Source organism: Tricharina praecox, assembly GCF_024521635.1.
Source record: "Tricharina praecox strain CBS 144465 chromosome Unknown BZA05scaffold_5, whole genome shotgun sequence".
In the NCBI taxonomy this organism is placed as follows: Eukaryota; Fungi; Ascomycota; class Pezizomycetes; order Pezizales; family Pyronemataceae; genus Tricharina; species Tricharina praecox.
In genome coordinates, this window is record NW_026250407.1 from 31878 (window position 1) to 48735 (window position 16858).

The 16858-nt window shown below is 54.0% G+C and overlaps 6 protein-coding genes across 6 annotated transcripts; 3 read left to right on the forward strand and 3 right to left on the reverse strand.

Moving 5' to 3' along the window:
• Positions 1-2810: 2810 nt before the first annotated feature.
• Positions 2811-4979, reverse strand: BZA05DRAFT_389151 (prolyl-tRNA synthetase). The gene is made up of 2 exons (XM_051482736.1): positions 4724-4979; positions 2811-4675 (listed from the first exon to the last, which is right to left on the reverse strand). Exons 1-2 carry the CDS (start codon positions 4802-4804, stop codon positions 2960-2962), a joined length of 1797 nt encoding a protein of 598 aa, XP_051341837.1. The 5' UTR covers positions 4805-4979; the 3' UTR covers positions 2811-2959.
• Positions 4980-5083: 104 nt separating this feature from the next.
• BZA05DRAFT_471650 (CBF/Mak21 family-domain-containing protein) lies at positions 5084-9050 on the forward strand. Its single transcript, XM_051487977.1, has 4 exons — positions 5084-6216; positions 6268-6894; positions 6950-7549; positions 7601-9050. The coding sequence occupies exons 1-4, from the start codon at positions 5218-5220 to the stop codon at positions 8897-8899; spliced, it is 3525 nt and encodes a 1174-aa protein (XP_051341838.1). The 5' UTR covers positions 5084-5217; the 3' UTR covers positions 8900-9050.
• A 121-nt stretch (positions 9051-9171) lies between these two features.
• BZA05DRAFT_389154 (uncharacterized protein) lies at positions 9172-10834 on the forward strand. Its single transcript, XM_051482737.1, has 3 exons — positions 9172-9510; positions 9576-9670; positions 9723-10834. Exons 1-3 carry the CDS (start codon positions 9222-9224, stop codon positions 10497-10499), a joined length of 1161 nt encoding a protein of 386 aa, XP_051341839.1. The 5' UTR covers positions 9172-9221; the 3' UTR covers positions 10500-10834.
• A 1162-nt stretch (positions 10835-11996) lies between these two features.
• BZA05DRAFT_389157 (uncharacterized protein) lies at positions 11997-12925 on the forward strand. The gene has a single exon (XM_051482738.1). It carries the CDS (start codon positions 12014-12016, stop codon positions 12827-12829), a length of 816 nt encoding a protein of 271 aa, XP_051341840.1. The 5' UTR covers positions 11997-12013; the 3' UTR covers positions 12830-12925.
• Positions 12926-13004: 79 nt separating this feature from the next.
• BZA05DRAFT_213470 (uncharacterized protein) lies at positions 13005-14823 on the reverse strand. The gene is made up of 3 exons (XM_051479631.1): positions 14736-14823; positions 13749-14654; positions 13005-13699 (listed from the first exon to the last, which is right to left on the reverse strand). Exons 2-3 carry the CDS (start codon positions 14487-14489, stop codon positions 13277-13279), a joined length of 1164 nt encoding a protein of 387 aa, XP_051341841.1. The 5' UTR covers positions 14490-14654; positions 14736-14823; the 3' UTR covers positions 13005-13276.
• A 220-nt stretch (positions 14824-15043) lies between these two features.
• BZA05DRAFT_389162 (mitochondrial carrier domain-containing protein) lies at positions 15044-15915 on the reverse strand (the record flags this gene model as incomplete). Its single annotated transcript, XM_051482739.1, has 1 exon — positions 15044-15915. A coding segment is annotated over exon 1 (517 nt), but the record flags the coding sequence as incomplete, so codon positions are not given.
• Between the last annotated feature and the right edge of the window lie 943 nt (positions 15916-16858).

The following is a 16858-nucleotide window of genomic DNA, read 5'->3' on the forward strand; positions in this document are numbered from 1 at the left end:
CATTGCGTGCGGCCTAACTACTATCTAGATTATAGGAATGTACACATACCGTTTCCCATCCCACTGTCTCACTGTCCAACCCATCTCTCGTCCAGCGGCGCGATGTGGCTACCGCTGGGTGATAGTCAGTGAAGTGAAAACCGCACTGGGCCATGCCAGCGTGCCCTAACCGTGAAAAAAACTGGATACCTAGATGCGTCTGCGTAATAGGGGAATGCTTTCTTCAATACCGTGAAAAAGCCTATGGGTCGGCGTGATTCTTTGCTGTCGAGGGCTGAGGTTGTGCAGCGGTGTGAGGTGGGTGCTGGCTATAGTATCACCATATCTCACTCGTAAGTCTCCGGATTTTCCCTCAAGCTCAACTCGGGTTAACGCATTGATTGACGAAGAGACGAAGCAGGTGGTCTGGAACGAGTGCGGCTCAGAGCGGCTCCCATATGAGTTCAGCAGTAATTCTCTGGCCTATCTGAAACGAGGCATTACTGATTGGAAGTAGGTCTAGGCGTACGCATTGATTGGATCGCGCATGAGCAAGTGCTACGCGTACTGACCATGGAAGAATATGCGATCAGACTCAACGGCGGCGAAATCTAGCAAAGCGCACACTCCTAGTAGTCTGCGCTCGATTTTCGGAGAAGGATGAATGTTAGCAGGATCGTACCCAGTGAGTATGGTGAGGTGGAAGAGACAAGCGGTTCGTCTGCAGCGGATGATTAGGGGTAGAATATGTGCGCATCTCCTTTGTTCTTTCCCTACGTTCTTTTATTTTACGTGTGATGAGGGATGAGGGGCCCCCTTGGACCAGCCGTCTTCGACGGCCGTTGGGAAGGGAGGATAGGAAGTTGTAACTGTCATGTCCGGACGCAGTCATGACAGAGTGATGAAACACTGGAGTAAAAAACGAGTGGTTACTTTTCTTTGTAAAACATATAGGCGTTAGATCCCCTATTGCCCTTGGGACTCGGAGTGATTGTGTAGGGACAGTAGCAAAAATTGGGGTACGATTGATACGGGAAGAATATCATAGTCATTTGAATACCGAAGAACTACCAGATTTTTGTTCAATACATATGCCTACTTTTAGAAAAGTCTAAAGAACACGGATTCCCATAAAGACAGGGCTCAGGAGCCGTATCGTCTTTCTCGCATCACGTATCGAAAAAGTAATACGTCATCTATAGACAACGAGAGTTCTACAGTGTTGCAATGCGCTGCGTAACTAGGTATGTCAAGCGTGTAGTTGCAGGCTCGTCCTATACAAGACTGCATATTTGGTCAACTTCGGTAGCTTAGTACGTGATCCAGTGTTCTACATAATCCAGTCCAGTCCGTCCGGACCCATGGACGGGACTGGACTACATCTGTCGGACGGGACGGACTGCAGTCGACTGCCAAGACCAGCAAAAAATCAGAAGGCGACATGAATTACAAGAGAAAAAGCTCCATGCGTATTATCGGTGGTTGTAGTGGCTGAGGGAAGTATGAGTGTAGTATGCGCATCGGCTGAAGATGACCCCGTGGCGTTGCTGGTACTGGACGACGATTGTGGCGCAGCTTTGTCGGTAATGATCGAAGATTGTGGCGCATAATTGCTGGTACTGGACGAAATTGAACACACGATAGTGGGAAATACTGTCATATTTGGTGGGCTAAGTCACCGTAAGTGCTGAAAAAAGTGGCACTTTCTTCACTACCGGACTGAAGTCGACTGCAGTCCAATCCCGTCCAGCAAATTGGCGGACGGGACGGACTACTTTTATCCCGTCCGGACTGCAGTCTGGGCCGGATTATGGAGAACACTGACGTGATCTTCGACCAGATGGCTGCGGTATCACTACTGAAAGACTTCCGGGCTTGCAGAAATCGGTGCTTACCAGTACTTTAGGGTCCGTATCATACAATGCGATCTTTTGAAGTATCACGGGGTTTGGTAGATGCAGTACCTACTACCTAGCACAACGGATTTGCAGACGGCTCCTTTACCAACACCCATCCAACCCGGTGGTGGGGTCTAGAGAAGTTCACACACTGCCTTTCGCCGACAGCTCCTTCTCTCGCCAACAGCTTCTCTATCACCTCTTTCTCTCGCTGATAGCTCCACCTCTCACAGACAGCTGCACCTCTCGCTGACATATCATCCTCTCGCTGAAATTTACGTAGTGTAGGCACTGCCTGATACCTCTCAATTCATGAGGGACTCGGTAGCTCTACTATATTCAGCACAATCCGTATGGTTTCCTCTCCAGTTTATTCCGTAGGCCTACGGCACTTCCTGCCCTACAAGAATGCAGTAAATGTTTGTTTGCGTACAGCACGTCCTACTCACAGTACGTATTCTTGAACCTAGAGGGTTCCTGACATATGCATACCGGATTCAGTGACCGGAGCGTTCTGCTCAGCACGGCATTTCTTCCGTAGGACTCTTGTCCTGATAGTTTTACTACAGTCCAGGAAATATGTGATTGGCATGACGTTTTCTCTACACCACCGGTATTCTGCGAATTAAGTAGTTCTCTGGTAGTTCTTTGGTATTCTGGACAGTGCGTAGTATTTTGCATTCGAAAGAAGTGCGGTATATTGTCCTTCTGGCTTTTTAGTAAACGTATCTTTACAACACTGCGTGGATCTAATTTGTCGATACCGTAGAATTGAGACTGTAGGGGAAACAAATGCTAGAGTAAATCTGTATTTTCTGAGACTGCTAGATTTAAATCCGATCAGTACTACTGGAGACCTTCCGCATCAATCGCACCCCACTTTTTGCTATTGTTGTGTCGGCACAGGTCTATACAATCACATGCGAATTTACATTATTTAATCGGGTTGTTATTTTTATGTTGCTATCGCCTGGTGACTCTGGTCAGGTACGGTATTAGAACCAATCACTTGACTGACTACCACTGAATTCGGAGCCGAATTGCAGATTACCGAAGCCATCCTAACGTACAAGCTATACTGCCTACAAAGTCTTCAACAACTCGTCCACGACTTTCCTCAAGTCCTCAGGCTTAACGTTAAGCGACTTGACACCCGCGCGACGACTCTGCACCTCAATGAGCCCATCCTTCTTCCACGCGCGGCCAAGAACCAAAAACACCGGATACCCGACCAAATCCGCATCTTTCATCTTCCAAACTAGTTCACGCTCGCGGTCATCAACCACTACATCTCTGGTGTTGCCGCTGGTAAGGCTATCGTAGATCATTTCGACGTCCTCACGGGCCTCGGAGAAGTGCGTGATGATGCACACCTCGAACGGTGCTACGACTGCGGGCCAGCCAAGTCCCTTACTGTCGCGGTGGCCCTCGGCAATGGCGGCGATCATGCGGGATACGCCGAGGCCATGGCAGCCCTGTTGCATGGGCACCCGGGTTTGCTCGACGGTGCTGACCATAGCATTGAGCGGGACTGTGTACCGCGTGCCGAGGTGGAAGGTGTGGCCTAGCTCGATGGCGGTGGTGGTCTTAAGGTGTCCTTCCTCACAGCGTGGGCAGCTATCATCGATACGGGATTTCATCAGCGTTAAACGGGTGCCGGTTGCGGGGTGGGTTGATATGGAGGTGGTGGGAATGCGCTTGTCAGCGATGAAGCTGGAGTGGCTCCTGTGGTCGGTGTGGTTTGAAAACGAGGACTCGGCGAGTGGATACGGGAGCGCGCTGTCGAACAGGTTGATGATTTGGCTGTGCTTCTGATCTTCGGCAGGCGCAGGGTAAGGTGTGAAGCTGTCGTAAAACAGGTCAAGCGGGTGAGATACACTCGGATCGAGGTCAGGAACTAAGTCCCTGATACGATGCAGGTTGACCTCGTTGGGCTCGGTTGTGCCATGAGCATTCTTGGAGTTGCGCAGGAAGTAGGTATTAATGAGTGTCATACGATCCACAGTGATGGAGTGGTGCAGGCCAATCTCGGACGAAGAGGGCTGAAGCTGGCTAGGTGGGGAAGGGCGAGGGATGGCGACTTCCGAATTGGCGGTGTAGTTGCATGACGTGCACGAAAGGATCGTGTCCTCGCCTGTTGGTGAAGGGTATAGGTATTCGTGCGACAATTTGCCGCCCATGTTTCCCGAGTCCGCCTCTGCCACCAAATACGGCAGTCCTATTTCGTCAAATAGCGCACGGTACGCAACCTGGACATCAGCGTAGGTCTCCAGCGCCGCCGCCTCTGTCGTGTCAAAAGTGTAAAGATCCTTCATGGTGAACTCCTTTCCCCGCAACAATCCTGCACGTGGCCGACGTTCGTCTCGGTACTTCCGTCCAATCTGGTAAACTCGCAATGGCAATTGCTTGTAACTTCCGACGATGCTCCCGACCAACGCGGTGATTTCCTCCTCATGCGTAGGCGCAAGAAGGTACCGCGTCCCCTTGCGGTCCTTGAAACGCATCAATTCGGCCCCACCACCAGCCAACCGCCCTGTCTTCTCCCATAACTTTTCGGTGGATACAGATGACAGTGCGAGCTTGGAGGCCCCGATGCTGCGCATGTGCTTGTCGATCAACCGCTCCAGTTTCTCGTGGACGCGGAAGCCCAGCGGAAGATAATGGAAGATCCCCGAATAAGCCTGCCGTAGGAAACCCGTCCGTACGAGAAGAGCGTGGGTGTCTTCTGGGCCATCTTTGGATTGGGCAATGCCGCCGCTTGGCACGAAGAAGTTGGACAGCCGGTTGCGGTGATCAACCTGTCTGTGTTAGAGCGAGGGCGATGGAACAGCGACACGATTGCCTACGTTCAAGCATCGGTAAAGGCATGGTGAGGTCCGAAGGAGACTGGATGTGGGCCGCCGTAGGAGTAGTAGTGTTAGTGTCATGTTGGAGTGCGGGGGGGGGCGGACCTGCGGCGATGAGGGCGGCTATCACTCATCCATGCTCGAGCCAAGACCGAGCGGACTGCACACGGTGTCACTCGTGACCACTTTTCTCAGCTTGATGATAAGAGTTATTCGATTCTTCTATCGGCAGAACAAAAATCAGGAAACTTTTTCAGATTCTGTAGTTTTGCGGTGCTTCTCGGTTGAGCGCGGCCAAACATTATTTGCGCCAGTCCCACAAATACGCAAGCCGCTGTTGATCCCTGCACGCGCTTGAAGAAAAAAACCGAAAGCGAAGACGCGCTCTCGAAGCAGGCGGGCAACAGCAGTGGGGGAGGAAACACCACGAATTCGCACTTCCTCTTTCCATCACGACCACCTCAGCAGCAAAGACGATCGATCGAATCCGCGGAATGGCAAAGAAGGACTCTAAAAAGTCCGATGGAGCCACCACGAGCAACGATACGGCAGCGGCAGCGGCAGCGCCGGTCTTCTCGGCGGATGCATTAAGCAAACTTACGGAGCGCATTCAGCGTGACTTCGAGAAGGCCAAGAGCGGTGGAGGGAAGGCGGGAAAGAAGGATCGCAAGAAGGGGAAGGACAAGGAGAAGGCCGCCGATGACAAGAAGCCGAGCGACAAATCGTCGGGGAAGCCGCTGCCCGCATCTACGACTGTGCCCAAGGACAAGAAGAGCGGCGACGTAAAGGCGGGCAAGAGGGACCCACAACCCCCTCAGAGCGACAGGTTCAAGGACTCCCAGAAGCCGCAGCAGCGAGAACCGAGGCCCGAGAATTCCTCGAGACCGGCCAAGCAGCAGAAGAGAGAGCCACAACCGGCACCGCAGTGGCAGCCCCAGCGCACCAAGCCCCGTTCTTCTACCAGCAGCAAGCCGTCCGTGGACAATGACCCACCCCCAAAGAAGGTTGGATCTACCAGCAGCAAACCGTCCATGGACAATGACCCATTCCCGAAGAAGGCTGGATCTACCTCTATTGACAAGGAGGCGCTGCTGAAGGAAATCATCGAGCTTGGCGGAACCGCTGAGGATCTTGCTCTGGTAGATGGCATTGCTTCGGACGATGAGGAAGAGGAGGGTCTGGTGATTAAGGAGGTCGGCAAACCGAGGGATGTTAAGTTAACCGACATTGAAGCGTTCATGAAAGAGATCGGTTTGGCCAGTGCGAAAATGTCGGATGTGGAAGAGGAGGAGGTGTCAGAGGTCGACGACGATGAGTGGGACGAGGAGGCAGGTTCTGAGGAAGACGGGGGAGAAGTCGAGGACGAGGAAGAGGAGGAAGAGGAGGAGGAGCAGGACGAGGCTACGGAAGACGCAGACGGCGATGTGGAGATGGAAGAAGTGGATCCAGCGCCAGCCGCTGCTCCTGTCCCAATAACTAGAAACTCGAAACTTGTAGGTCATCGTTCACGATCATACTGTCTCTGGCTTGCTAATATGTCATAGGTTTTCCCCAAACGTCCTGACTGGCACGCAGAACCGCTTCCTCCCCTCACCGCACCTGTGCAGCCTCTTATGCCCCGCGAGATTAGACCTCTTCACGAGCGCGCCAAGACCCTCCTCCAGACCGAAAACGATGTCTACAGCAAGACGGAGCTCGTCAAGTCCTCGGATCGGCAGTTTTTGAGTCAGATCATGCAGGGCGGTACTCTTACCGATAAGATTTCCGCCCTCACTTTGATCTGTCAGGAGTCGCCTCTCCACACTACCAAAACGCTGGAGAGCCTTCTCGGATTGGCCCAGAAGAAGTCGAGATCTCAGTCGATCCAGGCGCTCGGGGCCATCAAAGATTTGTTTGCCCAGGGCGTGTGTCTTCCTCCCAACCGCAAGTTGAAGTTCTTTGCGAAGCAGCCAATGTTGGGTGGTAAAGGGATAACCGATATCCACTTGCTTGTCTGGGCGTATGAGGACTGGCTCAAGAACTTCTACTTTGAGGTCCTGAAGTGTTTGGAGCAGTTGTGCACGGATCAGCTTGTGTACGCGAGAACCCATGCCGTGGGATACGTCTACACATTGTTGAAGGAAAAGCCGGAGCAGGAGGCTAATTTGCTGAGAGTTCTAGTGAACAAGTTGGTAAGTTATGACTTGGTTCATAATCATGCGAAACGATACACTGACATGCGTGCAGGGTGACTCGGATAAGAAAGTGGCCTCTAAGGTCTCGTACCTGCTCCTCCAGCTAACCAACGCACATCCGGCGATGAAGAGCATCATTATCAAGGCGATTGAGTCGGAGGTGGTGTTTAAGCCTGGCAACCACACCAACGCCAAGTACTACTCGATCATCACCTTGAACCAGACAGTTCTGTCTTCTCTGGACCATGATGTGGCCAACAAGCTCCTCGACATCTACTTCGGTGTCTTCACCTCGCTGCTTCACAAAGAAAACTCTCAACCGATCCTGACAGGTGCGAATGCGACCGGTAAAGGATCGCACTTTAAGTTTGTAGACGAGAAGAAGCAAGAGAAGGACGACAAGAAGCTGAACAAGAAGGCTCGCCTCCGTGCGCAGAAGGAGGAAGAGCAGTCTCAGATCGAGGAGGAATCCAACGCCAAGCTGGTATCTGCGGTGTTGACGGGTGTGAATCGTGCATTCCCTTTCTCCAAAGTGGACGATGAGGTTTTCGACAAGCATATGGATACACTGTTCCGGATCACTCACCAGGGGAACTTCAACACTAGTGTCCAGGCTCTGATCCTAATCTTCCAGGTTTCCAATGCGAAACAGGTGAGAATCAGCTGTCAATGAGATTTATCGTGGATGCTAATTCTTTTGTAGGCTGTGTCCGACCGGTTCTATAGGACTCTTTACGAATCTCTTCTCGATCAGCGTCTCATCACCTCCTCCAAGCAGGCGCTCTATCTCAACCTTCTCTTCCGAGCACTAAAGTCGGACACATCAGTCAAGCGTGTCAAGGCTTTCGTGAAGCGCATTCTTCAGGTTGCCACGCTCCACGCACCATCCTTCATTTGCGGTATCTTGTACCTTCTGAGCGAGCTGGAAATCAATATGCCCAGCATCCGCACCCTCATCACCGATCCCGAACCTAACGAGGATGACGAAGAGGAGGTCTTCCGCGATGTTCCGGAAGAAGACGAGAACACCCCGGCAGCTCCCATCCCCAAGCCGGCCACACCGGTAGTGGGACCCATGTACGACGGCCGTAAGCGAGATCCCCTTCACGCCTCTGCAGACCGCAGTTGTCTCTGGGAGCTCCTTCCATTCTTGAACCACTTCCACCCCACCGTCGCCCTGTTCGCAGAGTGTCTCCTTGAGAAGAAGCCAATGCCCAGCAAACCGGATCTTGGGATGCACACACTCACTCACTTCTTGGACCGCTTCGTGTACCGCAACCCGAAGACTACGTCCGCCTCCACTCGTGGAACATCCATCATGCAACCTCTTGCTGGCGGGAAGAGCTTGGGTATGGTTATTTCTACGCGTGACGGTAGGGCCCAGGTACCCGTCAACAGCGAGGCGTTCTGGAAGAAGAAGGTGGAGGAGGTTAAGCCTGAGGAGGTATTCTTCCACCACTACTTCAACATCACTAGACCTGGTGAGAAGAATGAGAAGAAGAGGAAGAGGGATGAAGATGACGACGACGACGGCAGTGATAGTGAAGCCGAGGGAGAGATCTGGAAGGCACTCGTTGACAGTCGTCGTGATCTTGAGGGCTCGGGCGAGGAGGAAGATGTCGACTTTGATGATGACGATGATCTGGAAATCAGTGATGACGATGATGATGTCGAGATGGGTAACGATGAGGATCTTGACCTTGGGGATGACGATGACGAGTGGGGTAGCGACGACGGTGAGGATGATGAGGAGGAGGTGGAGGTCACTGGTGATGCGGCCATTGACTTTGAGGCACAGCTCGCAAGAGCTACTGCCAAGAGACAGAAGATGCTGGATACTGGCAGCGACGACGAGGACGACGGTGGTATCCAATTGATATCGGCACCCGTCGAGGAGGAGGCCGAGACCGAGAAAGACAAGAAGAAGAAGAGGAAGAAGAAGCTCAAGTCGCTGCCTACGTTTGCCAGCATGGAGGATTACGCGGACATGCTCTCGGATTAGGTGTAATCAGTTGTGTGCTATTTTTTTGTTTTGTTAAAAGTTGGGATCTGATTGTAGTATATGGATGTGGCCTCTTCATATTGTTGCTATAGATTCTGTCTCACATCTCTACACTACTCTAATATGTGTCTGAGTCGAGAAGAAAGACAGCTGTATTATATCCTCTGCTTCACGGTTCCGTTGTGATGCTCGGTGATGATTCCCTGACTAATCCGCAGAACCGCGCTAACAACGTCACTTCCTACCTGTCCCTGTAAGGTATCATAGCTTCCCCGCGACCAACAGCCCGCCTTCCGCCCTTCCTTCAACGCCCAACCTTACAATGTCCGGCTCGCGCTACCTCCTTGTTGCCCTTCCCACCTCGATCTCGCGCAGTCATGATTCATCAGAAGCGCTCGCCAAAATCCGCGGCGTGATCCCGTCGGACGCAGGGAGCGTCTCGTCATTCCCCATTCCCGAATTCAAGATCGGCACGCTCGACGCACTCGTCATGCAAGCGGATGAGCTCGCAAAGCTCGACGCGAACGTCGAGGGTGCAGTAAATAAGGTTGTCGATGTTTTACGCAATATCGTCCCTGGCCAAGAGAATGGACATAAGCTTGTTGGCGAGAGTGCGTGTCCCCGATGTGCTAAGCCACCTCAGGGGAGAGGAGTGGTAGAGCTGATGTGGTGATAGAACCGGTGGAGAAGTACCTCGAGAACTTTCAGTGGAACAAGGTGAAATACCGAGCAGACAAGAGCATCGGCGAGACGCTCGCAGCACTGCAACGAGTATGGCTTCCCCACCTCCCCTCCCATCCTCGTAGCTAACAAAAAGCAACAGGAAGTCGTCGCGCTTGACGCAGACATCAAATCCGCCTACGGCTCCTACCAAAACATCAAATCGTCCCTTATCAACGTGCAGCGAAAGACGACTGGCAACCTGACTACCCGCTCCCTTGCCCCGCTCCTACGCAAATCCGACTTCGTATCGAACAGCGAGTACCTCGAGACGCTCCTGGTCGTGGTCCCCAAGAACCTACAAAAAGACTGGCTACACTCTTACGAGCAGTTCACGCCAATGGTGGTGCCCCGCTCCTCGCAGCTACTACATGAGGAAGGAGAATACCTACTGTACAACGTCACCCTGTTCAAGAAACACGCGGCAGAGTTCGCGCAGAAGGCGCGTGCGGCGAAATTTACGCCCAGGGACTTCACGTGGAGCGACGATGCGGTGGAGCGGGATGCGGCGGAGGCGAGGGATTTAGAGAAGCAGGAACGGCAGCTGTTCAATGAGATCATTCGGTTGGCGCGCACGGGGTACTCGGATTTGTTCGCCGCGTGGATCCACGTTAAGGCCCTCGGCGTGTTTGTGGAGAGCGTGCTGCGATATGGTCTGCCACTGGAGTTTGTGAGCGCCGTCATCCGCACCCCCGGCGACAAGGAGGCGAAGAAGTGCAAGAGCAAGCTCGACTCGGAGTTTGGTTACCTCGGCGGAAATGCATTCGGAAGGGATAAGAAGGGGAACATCAAGGATGATGTTGGCGAGGTTGCGGCGGGTGTCAGTGGGCTGCATCTGGACTACAGTGCCTACTGTTACTTTGAGTTTGAGGTGCTGTAGATCAGGAGGATGTGTGTATTGCTTTCTTTGCGGTTTGCTTGATAGTACATAGCCTCAGTTTGTTACCCCAGAGTACCTATATCATGAGTGGGATTTGTTGGACCTCGTCGTTTAAGTTGTGCTCCGATCAGGGTTGAATCAGAATCACATGCCGGTGGTAGATGGGATGGTTCACCGTTGTTTGTTCGAAGATGAGTATTTTATCGATCGGTTTCTGGCGGGGCTATTCGGAGGACTTGAACAAAATGTGTTTGGAAGTAGGCTGGTCATGAGATCTTGACTGGCCGTTGAGTCTGCTATGCTATTCAATAAACTATTGACTGGCTATACCCGGGTATGTCATTTTTGCGTTCGAGTGATGGAATCTCCAAGGCCTCTAACTGTGAATGACACCTTTATCGGCTTAGACGAGTTCCTCCCATTCGCCCAGCGTGGAACCAGCTTTCTCAACGACTTTCTCGAATGCCTCGGCAAATCGCGAAAAGCTCCAATAGAAGATATGTCAATTGCACGCCAGCGGTATGTACTGTACTATATTAATCGGCATCACCACTCCCCTTCCAAGCCTTGCCGACGATACGATATAAACGGAACTGGTCGCTGGTGGATGATTTACTCTAGTTACTATACGCAAGTTTAACTGTAGCCATGTGAGCTACCTAGGTAGGTGTTTACTATTCTTGGATGGCACACGTGAATCAGGGCCATTCGTCCGAGGATTCGTTCTGGTACCTACCTGGTATGTACATACAAGCGGTGTCGCATCCCGCCGGCGTTTCGTTCTGTATGTATGCAGGCCAAGGAGAGGGGATGAATATCAGAATTTCGCTACGACACTAAACCTCCTGAGTATATCTAGTCGGCAGTTCTGCATCCCCCCTCCTCCCTCCTCCCGGCATCTCCGGATGGGTGGATGGGTACTGAGGGCGGACATTCATCACTCCTCACTCGTGCCGTTACTACTACTCACGATTCTGTTGGAAATGATAATGGAGACCCAGTGAAGTGTATTGTCGCTACGAAAGATGTGGTTATTCTGCAAAAGCTTTTTTGTTTTTTGTTTAATCATAGCTTCGACTCCAGGAACACGACGAGTGGTACATCGCAATAGGTTCACTAATCACCACTAATATCACGACTGCAGTAGAACAGCCATAGCTATACGGATCATAAAGACCGTATGCCGCTGAGGATATGTCGTCTATTTGTAAAGTAGTCGAGCAATCGATGCACGTAAAACCCCCTCACGATTAGTAGGCTTACAATCCAACAGCTACAAGTCTAGGCAGTGGGAAGATTAGTGTATATACCGGATGCATATGTACAGAACACCAACTTAGAAGCCGAATTTACCCCACACACACGCACTCCCGCTCATTGTGTCTAGTTGGTGATCCCCGGGCTAATCCGTCCATCTCCGCGGAATGTAGCACGAAATGTATACTTGATGTCCGCATGACGTCGGTGGTCGCTCGTCGAGCTCATATAAAACCAACTACCCGTGCCCTCAATTCATGAACATCCAAACGAACCCATCCAAGCGGAACCATCCAAACGACGACTCGCCGCTCGTAATGCCTTTCCCGTCCGCCCCCGCCCTCTCGGAAGCCGGTTTCCTGCCCGCCCTTCCCCGTAACCTAGAGCAGATAATCCTGACCCCTCACCCGCCCAAGCCGCTCCTGGTCAGCGATCTCCCTCCCATCCCGTCGACCGCCCTCGCGCGCGGAGTAACCGACTTCGCGGCCTCCAACCTCCCAAAGCCCACCTTCAACCACAGCATGCGCGTGTACCACCTCGGCCTCGCCATCCGCGAGCAGCACCTCCCGCAAGCCACCTTCTCCGCCGAGGTGTACTACATGCTGAGTCTCCTCCACGACCTCGGCACGACCCTGGCGGACACGGCGATGTCGTTTGAGTTCTCGGGCGCGATAAAGGCGCGGGAGACGCTGCTCGTGCTAGGTGCGGACGAGGTGTTTGCGGATTCGGTGGCCGAGGCGATAATCAGACATCAGGATGTTTATGATGGTGCTGCGGACGGTGGACAGGGCGAGACGCTGACGGCGTTGACCGCGGTCGTGCAGTTTGCGACGTTGCTGGATAATACGGGGAAGTTTGCGGGGTTGGTGCATAGTGGGACGATGGATGACGTTGTTGCGAAGTGGCCGAGGGAGGGGTGGACGGGCTGTTTTTGTAGGGTGATCAGGGATGAGGGGGAGAGGAAGCCGTGGTGTCATACCACCACCATTGGCATCGAGAGGTTCCAGGAGCTGGTCAAGGGGAATGAGGTGGCGAGTAAGTATGAGGTTGAGATGGCGGAGAGGGTAGTGTAATGGATACCTGGTTTAGGTGTATGGCTGATGAGGATAGGGAGATAATGTTGCTATTTATTCAATGCACACCGTAAATACAAGCCAAGTTGACATTGCCCCCGCTTCTATCCGTGCCGCCACAATAGAGTATACTCCATTCCACTCTACTCAGATGGTTACGGTGTCCAACCATATTGAAGCAATGCCATCCAGTAAACAGCCCATCGAAGCTGCTGTCGTTCGGAAAACATCAGGGAAGAAGAACCTGAGTGTACGATAGCTGGGATGAAAGCGGAGGATGAACTGCCAAGCTTCCCACTGACAGTGATGGTATATATCCCTCAGGGGGCTCTGTTGGATGAATGAATTGCTAAAGAACTGAATCGCTTCTATCATAAGGGTATCTAAGTAAGTGTAGCTATAAGAAAAATGTGACGTAATAAAAACCAACCCATCCCGCTACTGCCGCTATACACTCCATGGTTTCGACACCCTGACCGCCCTCAACTCCTTGACTAGCCCTTTTTCCCGTACATCGTCGTCCATGGTACGGTCCTTCGTCTGATCTCCGAGCCATCTTTGCAGCATCCCCTCCGTATCCGAAACATTGTCATCGGCATCGTCATCGTCTTCTTCGTCTTCCTCGTCTTCATCATCGTCGTCGCCCATCGCGCATTCCCCATCGAGCCCATCATCCTCTTCGTCGTCGCCTGTGTCCGTGTCCGATCCTGTCTCGCTCTCCTCCTCGTCTCCGTCTTCTTCTTCGCAATGCCACGAGAACACTCCTAGTGCCCCTCGCGGAACTGCCGCACCCGCCAGTACGGCCCGAATATGCAGCAGCGCGGGATCCGGTAGTGGGAACTTTCCGGGATTTTTGGTGAACAAGTCAAACTGCGCACCTGTCAGCTATCGTTTCATCCAGAGGCGACAGAAAACAAACCTCCGTCCCTTGCCTCAACAGCTCTCCTTGAGTCCTATGATCCACAAGGTTCATCTGCCGTCCAATCCACCTCACTCTGACTCTGAACGCCCGCTTCTCGCCGTCGCGCATGGACTCCCACACCGGATCGACACAGCACGCCATGCGATCCCACCACTCGGCCGCGTCCTTCGACAGACTCAACACATTCGCACTCGACTTCGCGAGCACTCCGTCGACAACGCACAGCTCCCTCAGCGCCGCTACATCTTCCGTCTCCCAGAAGAACTCCAGTAGACGCCAAAAGTGCTCGGCGCGATGACACCCCTCCATGCCTGCGGGGATGATGTATCCCCCCATGCCCACACCCACGCCGACGCCCACCCCGGTAGCGCCTGTGAGCTCGCACGTCCTCCCGGCGGCCCGTCCCCTCGGTACTGGCCCCTTGCCACCCGCACGCCTCCCGTCTCTCAGGAACTGGAACCCCTGTCTGATATCTAGCACGACGGCGCCGAGGCCGTCCGCACGCAGACGACGGACGAGAGCGCGCGCGGTGCGGTTCTGGCATGGTGAGCGCGCGAGGAGCTTCCACACGTTGTTTTTCTGCTCCGGCGGCACGGCGGCGGCGGAGTCGAGCAGCGCTTTGAGCGTGCTGAAGAGGGCGGCACTCGGCGCGGTTGTTTCCGGCGCTAGTAGGCGACGTTGTAGGCGCGGGGGGAGGGAGCTCAGGTGCGCTGGAGGTTGCGAGGGGGAGAACGACATGTTGCGGATAGATGCTGGGTGGGAAGAAGGACGACGGCAGGAGAGCTCTTTTATCTATGCACGATGCGATGGAGGTATCGTACTCTCATTATTATTCTCCTGCCTTCTCTCTGTCTCGCTCCTATCTCTCTCTCCGAAAAATGTGCGGAAGGATTGAGTTCAGCACTATCGACGTGGTCAACCGACCAACCACTCAGCTCATCTCTATCTTGCGCCCGCCCCCCTCCAGGTGGAACCGGTACATACGCAGAGATAGAAAGAATTAATAGAGTGGCTCACTCGGACAGGAAAGATATTCAGCAAGCGCACGAATCAAGGGCGGTGGATAGATTAAGCCACCGGATTAAATCGAAATTATCCCCCGGACTGAGCATCTGAGAAGCGAACCCGAACCCCGCGTTTTCGTTTGGGTGTGTGCACTGTGCTGTGTTTAGTGAGGAAGCTTGCACCGGAGACATCGCGTTCCTGTGGACAGCACCAGGGAACGGCAGAGTCTAGATTATAATCCCCGCGCTCGTGTACCAATAGACGTCACGGGAAGCGGTCGCCGGGGTATTGTGCTGCTCTGGTACGGTCGCGACTTGAATAATGTGTAGTTTCTTACCGCATCTACACCGCTCTCATGTCATGCGCGGATGTAGTGCGGTATTGGTAGCGGTACCTAGTAGCAGTGCTATGTGGTGGTGGTGTAGAAATAGTCTACGGATTCATCAAATCGGCATCACCAGTCCAAACCAACCAGTCCGACCAAACCGCCAGCAAACAAGCCGACCAACGTATCATACAGCATCCGACAAAAGTAACATGGTTCTAACCGGGTACCCCCTCTCGTGACAAAAACAATAACGCCATCCCGTCTACCTCACCATCCTCTCGTACAAACCCCACGCCAACGCCGAGCTGATCGCCTTCCTGGCCACCCTCAATCCCAGCCCATCAAATAGTGCTCGCCCCTTCCACCGCCTGCCCCCGGGACCCTCCTCGTTCCACACCAGCTTTGCCGCCGTAAGCATGTTGCGGTACTTATCGGGATCGACCTGTATCCTCGTCTTGAGCGCATCGAACGGATTCGTGACCGCCGTAGCCGCCGCCGCCGCACCCGCCCCACTGACAGAATTGATCACCATCGCCGTGTTATCGTCCATCGCCCCGCCGCCCACCCTCCGCATCTGCAGCCGCGACAGCGACTTCTTCGCCTGCTCATAGAACAGCACGTACAGTCCCGCATACGGCGCATCGCGCACAGCAGTGGCGCCCCACCCACTAAAGAAGCCGCGCACGCCCTCGACACGGAAGATATCCCTTCCGGCGGAGACCAGCGACGTGTACGCGTACAAGCTGCTCTCGTAGCGCACCTTAAGCACCGTGACCGGCATCATGAGGTATCCGATCCCCGCGCGCGTCGCCGCGCCCGCCGCCAGGTTCGCCAGCCCGCCCAGCTGCGGCAGCGAGCTGCTCCCCGCCGGCAGGTTCCCCCGTTCCGCCCCGAGCGTGCTGCGCACAAAGTTCAGGCTCGAGAAGTACATTGCGCTGCCGGCGCCGGTGCGTATTGCGCTCGGCAGCGTGCCCCGCCATAGTTGGCGGATCGGCGCGGGGCCTTTGGCGATCGAGCGGATGGTAGAGAGGAGCGTGGCTGTGGCGGAGGAGCCGGGCGGCGGGGCCTGCTGCAGCCGCGTTTTGAGGAGGTCGGCGGGTTGCAGGATTACCGCTGAGAGTAGCCCGCCAAGGCCGCCCGAGAGGAAGTGGGAGCGCTTTCGGCGGGCGAGCGGCGGGGAGGGCGCGGAGGTGAGCGACATGGTTGTGACGTAGTTGTGTGAGGGCGGGGGTGGGGCGGGGCGATGTTGCACTGCGGAGATGAGGAGTTATGGTAGTCGTGTGGAGCGAGAGGTCATTGTTCCCAGCAAGCAAGAGCGAACGCGGGGCGCAAGCGTGGGCGTGGGCGAGCGGGCGAAGACGAATGGTTGGTTGGTTGGAGCGGTAGCTAGTGGAGCAGCAGCAGCAGCAGCAGCGGTGAAGGGTTTCGGGAGTGGAGGGGAAGCCCGCCTCCGCACCTTGCAATTGAGCCGCGCCAGCCAGCATGCAAATTCAGATGTCCGCTCCGATCCGGCCCAATCGCACAAGTTACTCACTGGCCGCGCATCTTCCTTCACGTCTGTCTGACACCGGCGGGGCAAACATTTCGCCCGTCAGAAGTAAAAAATCTTCAGCGAGGCGACCGATAGTAATCAGCAGGAAAAAAAAAGAAATCATGAATGGTTACGCGGACTGGGAATGTCATTGCGTCATGGAAGTTCCTGACTCCAAGGTGGCGCTCTGGATATGCACGTTGGCTTGCCGTATGACCCACCACATCACGCGTGCATCCTGTA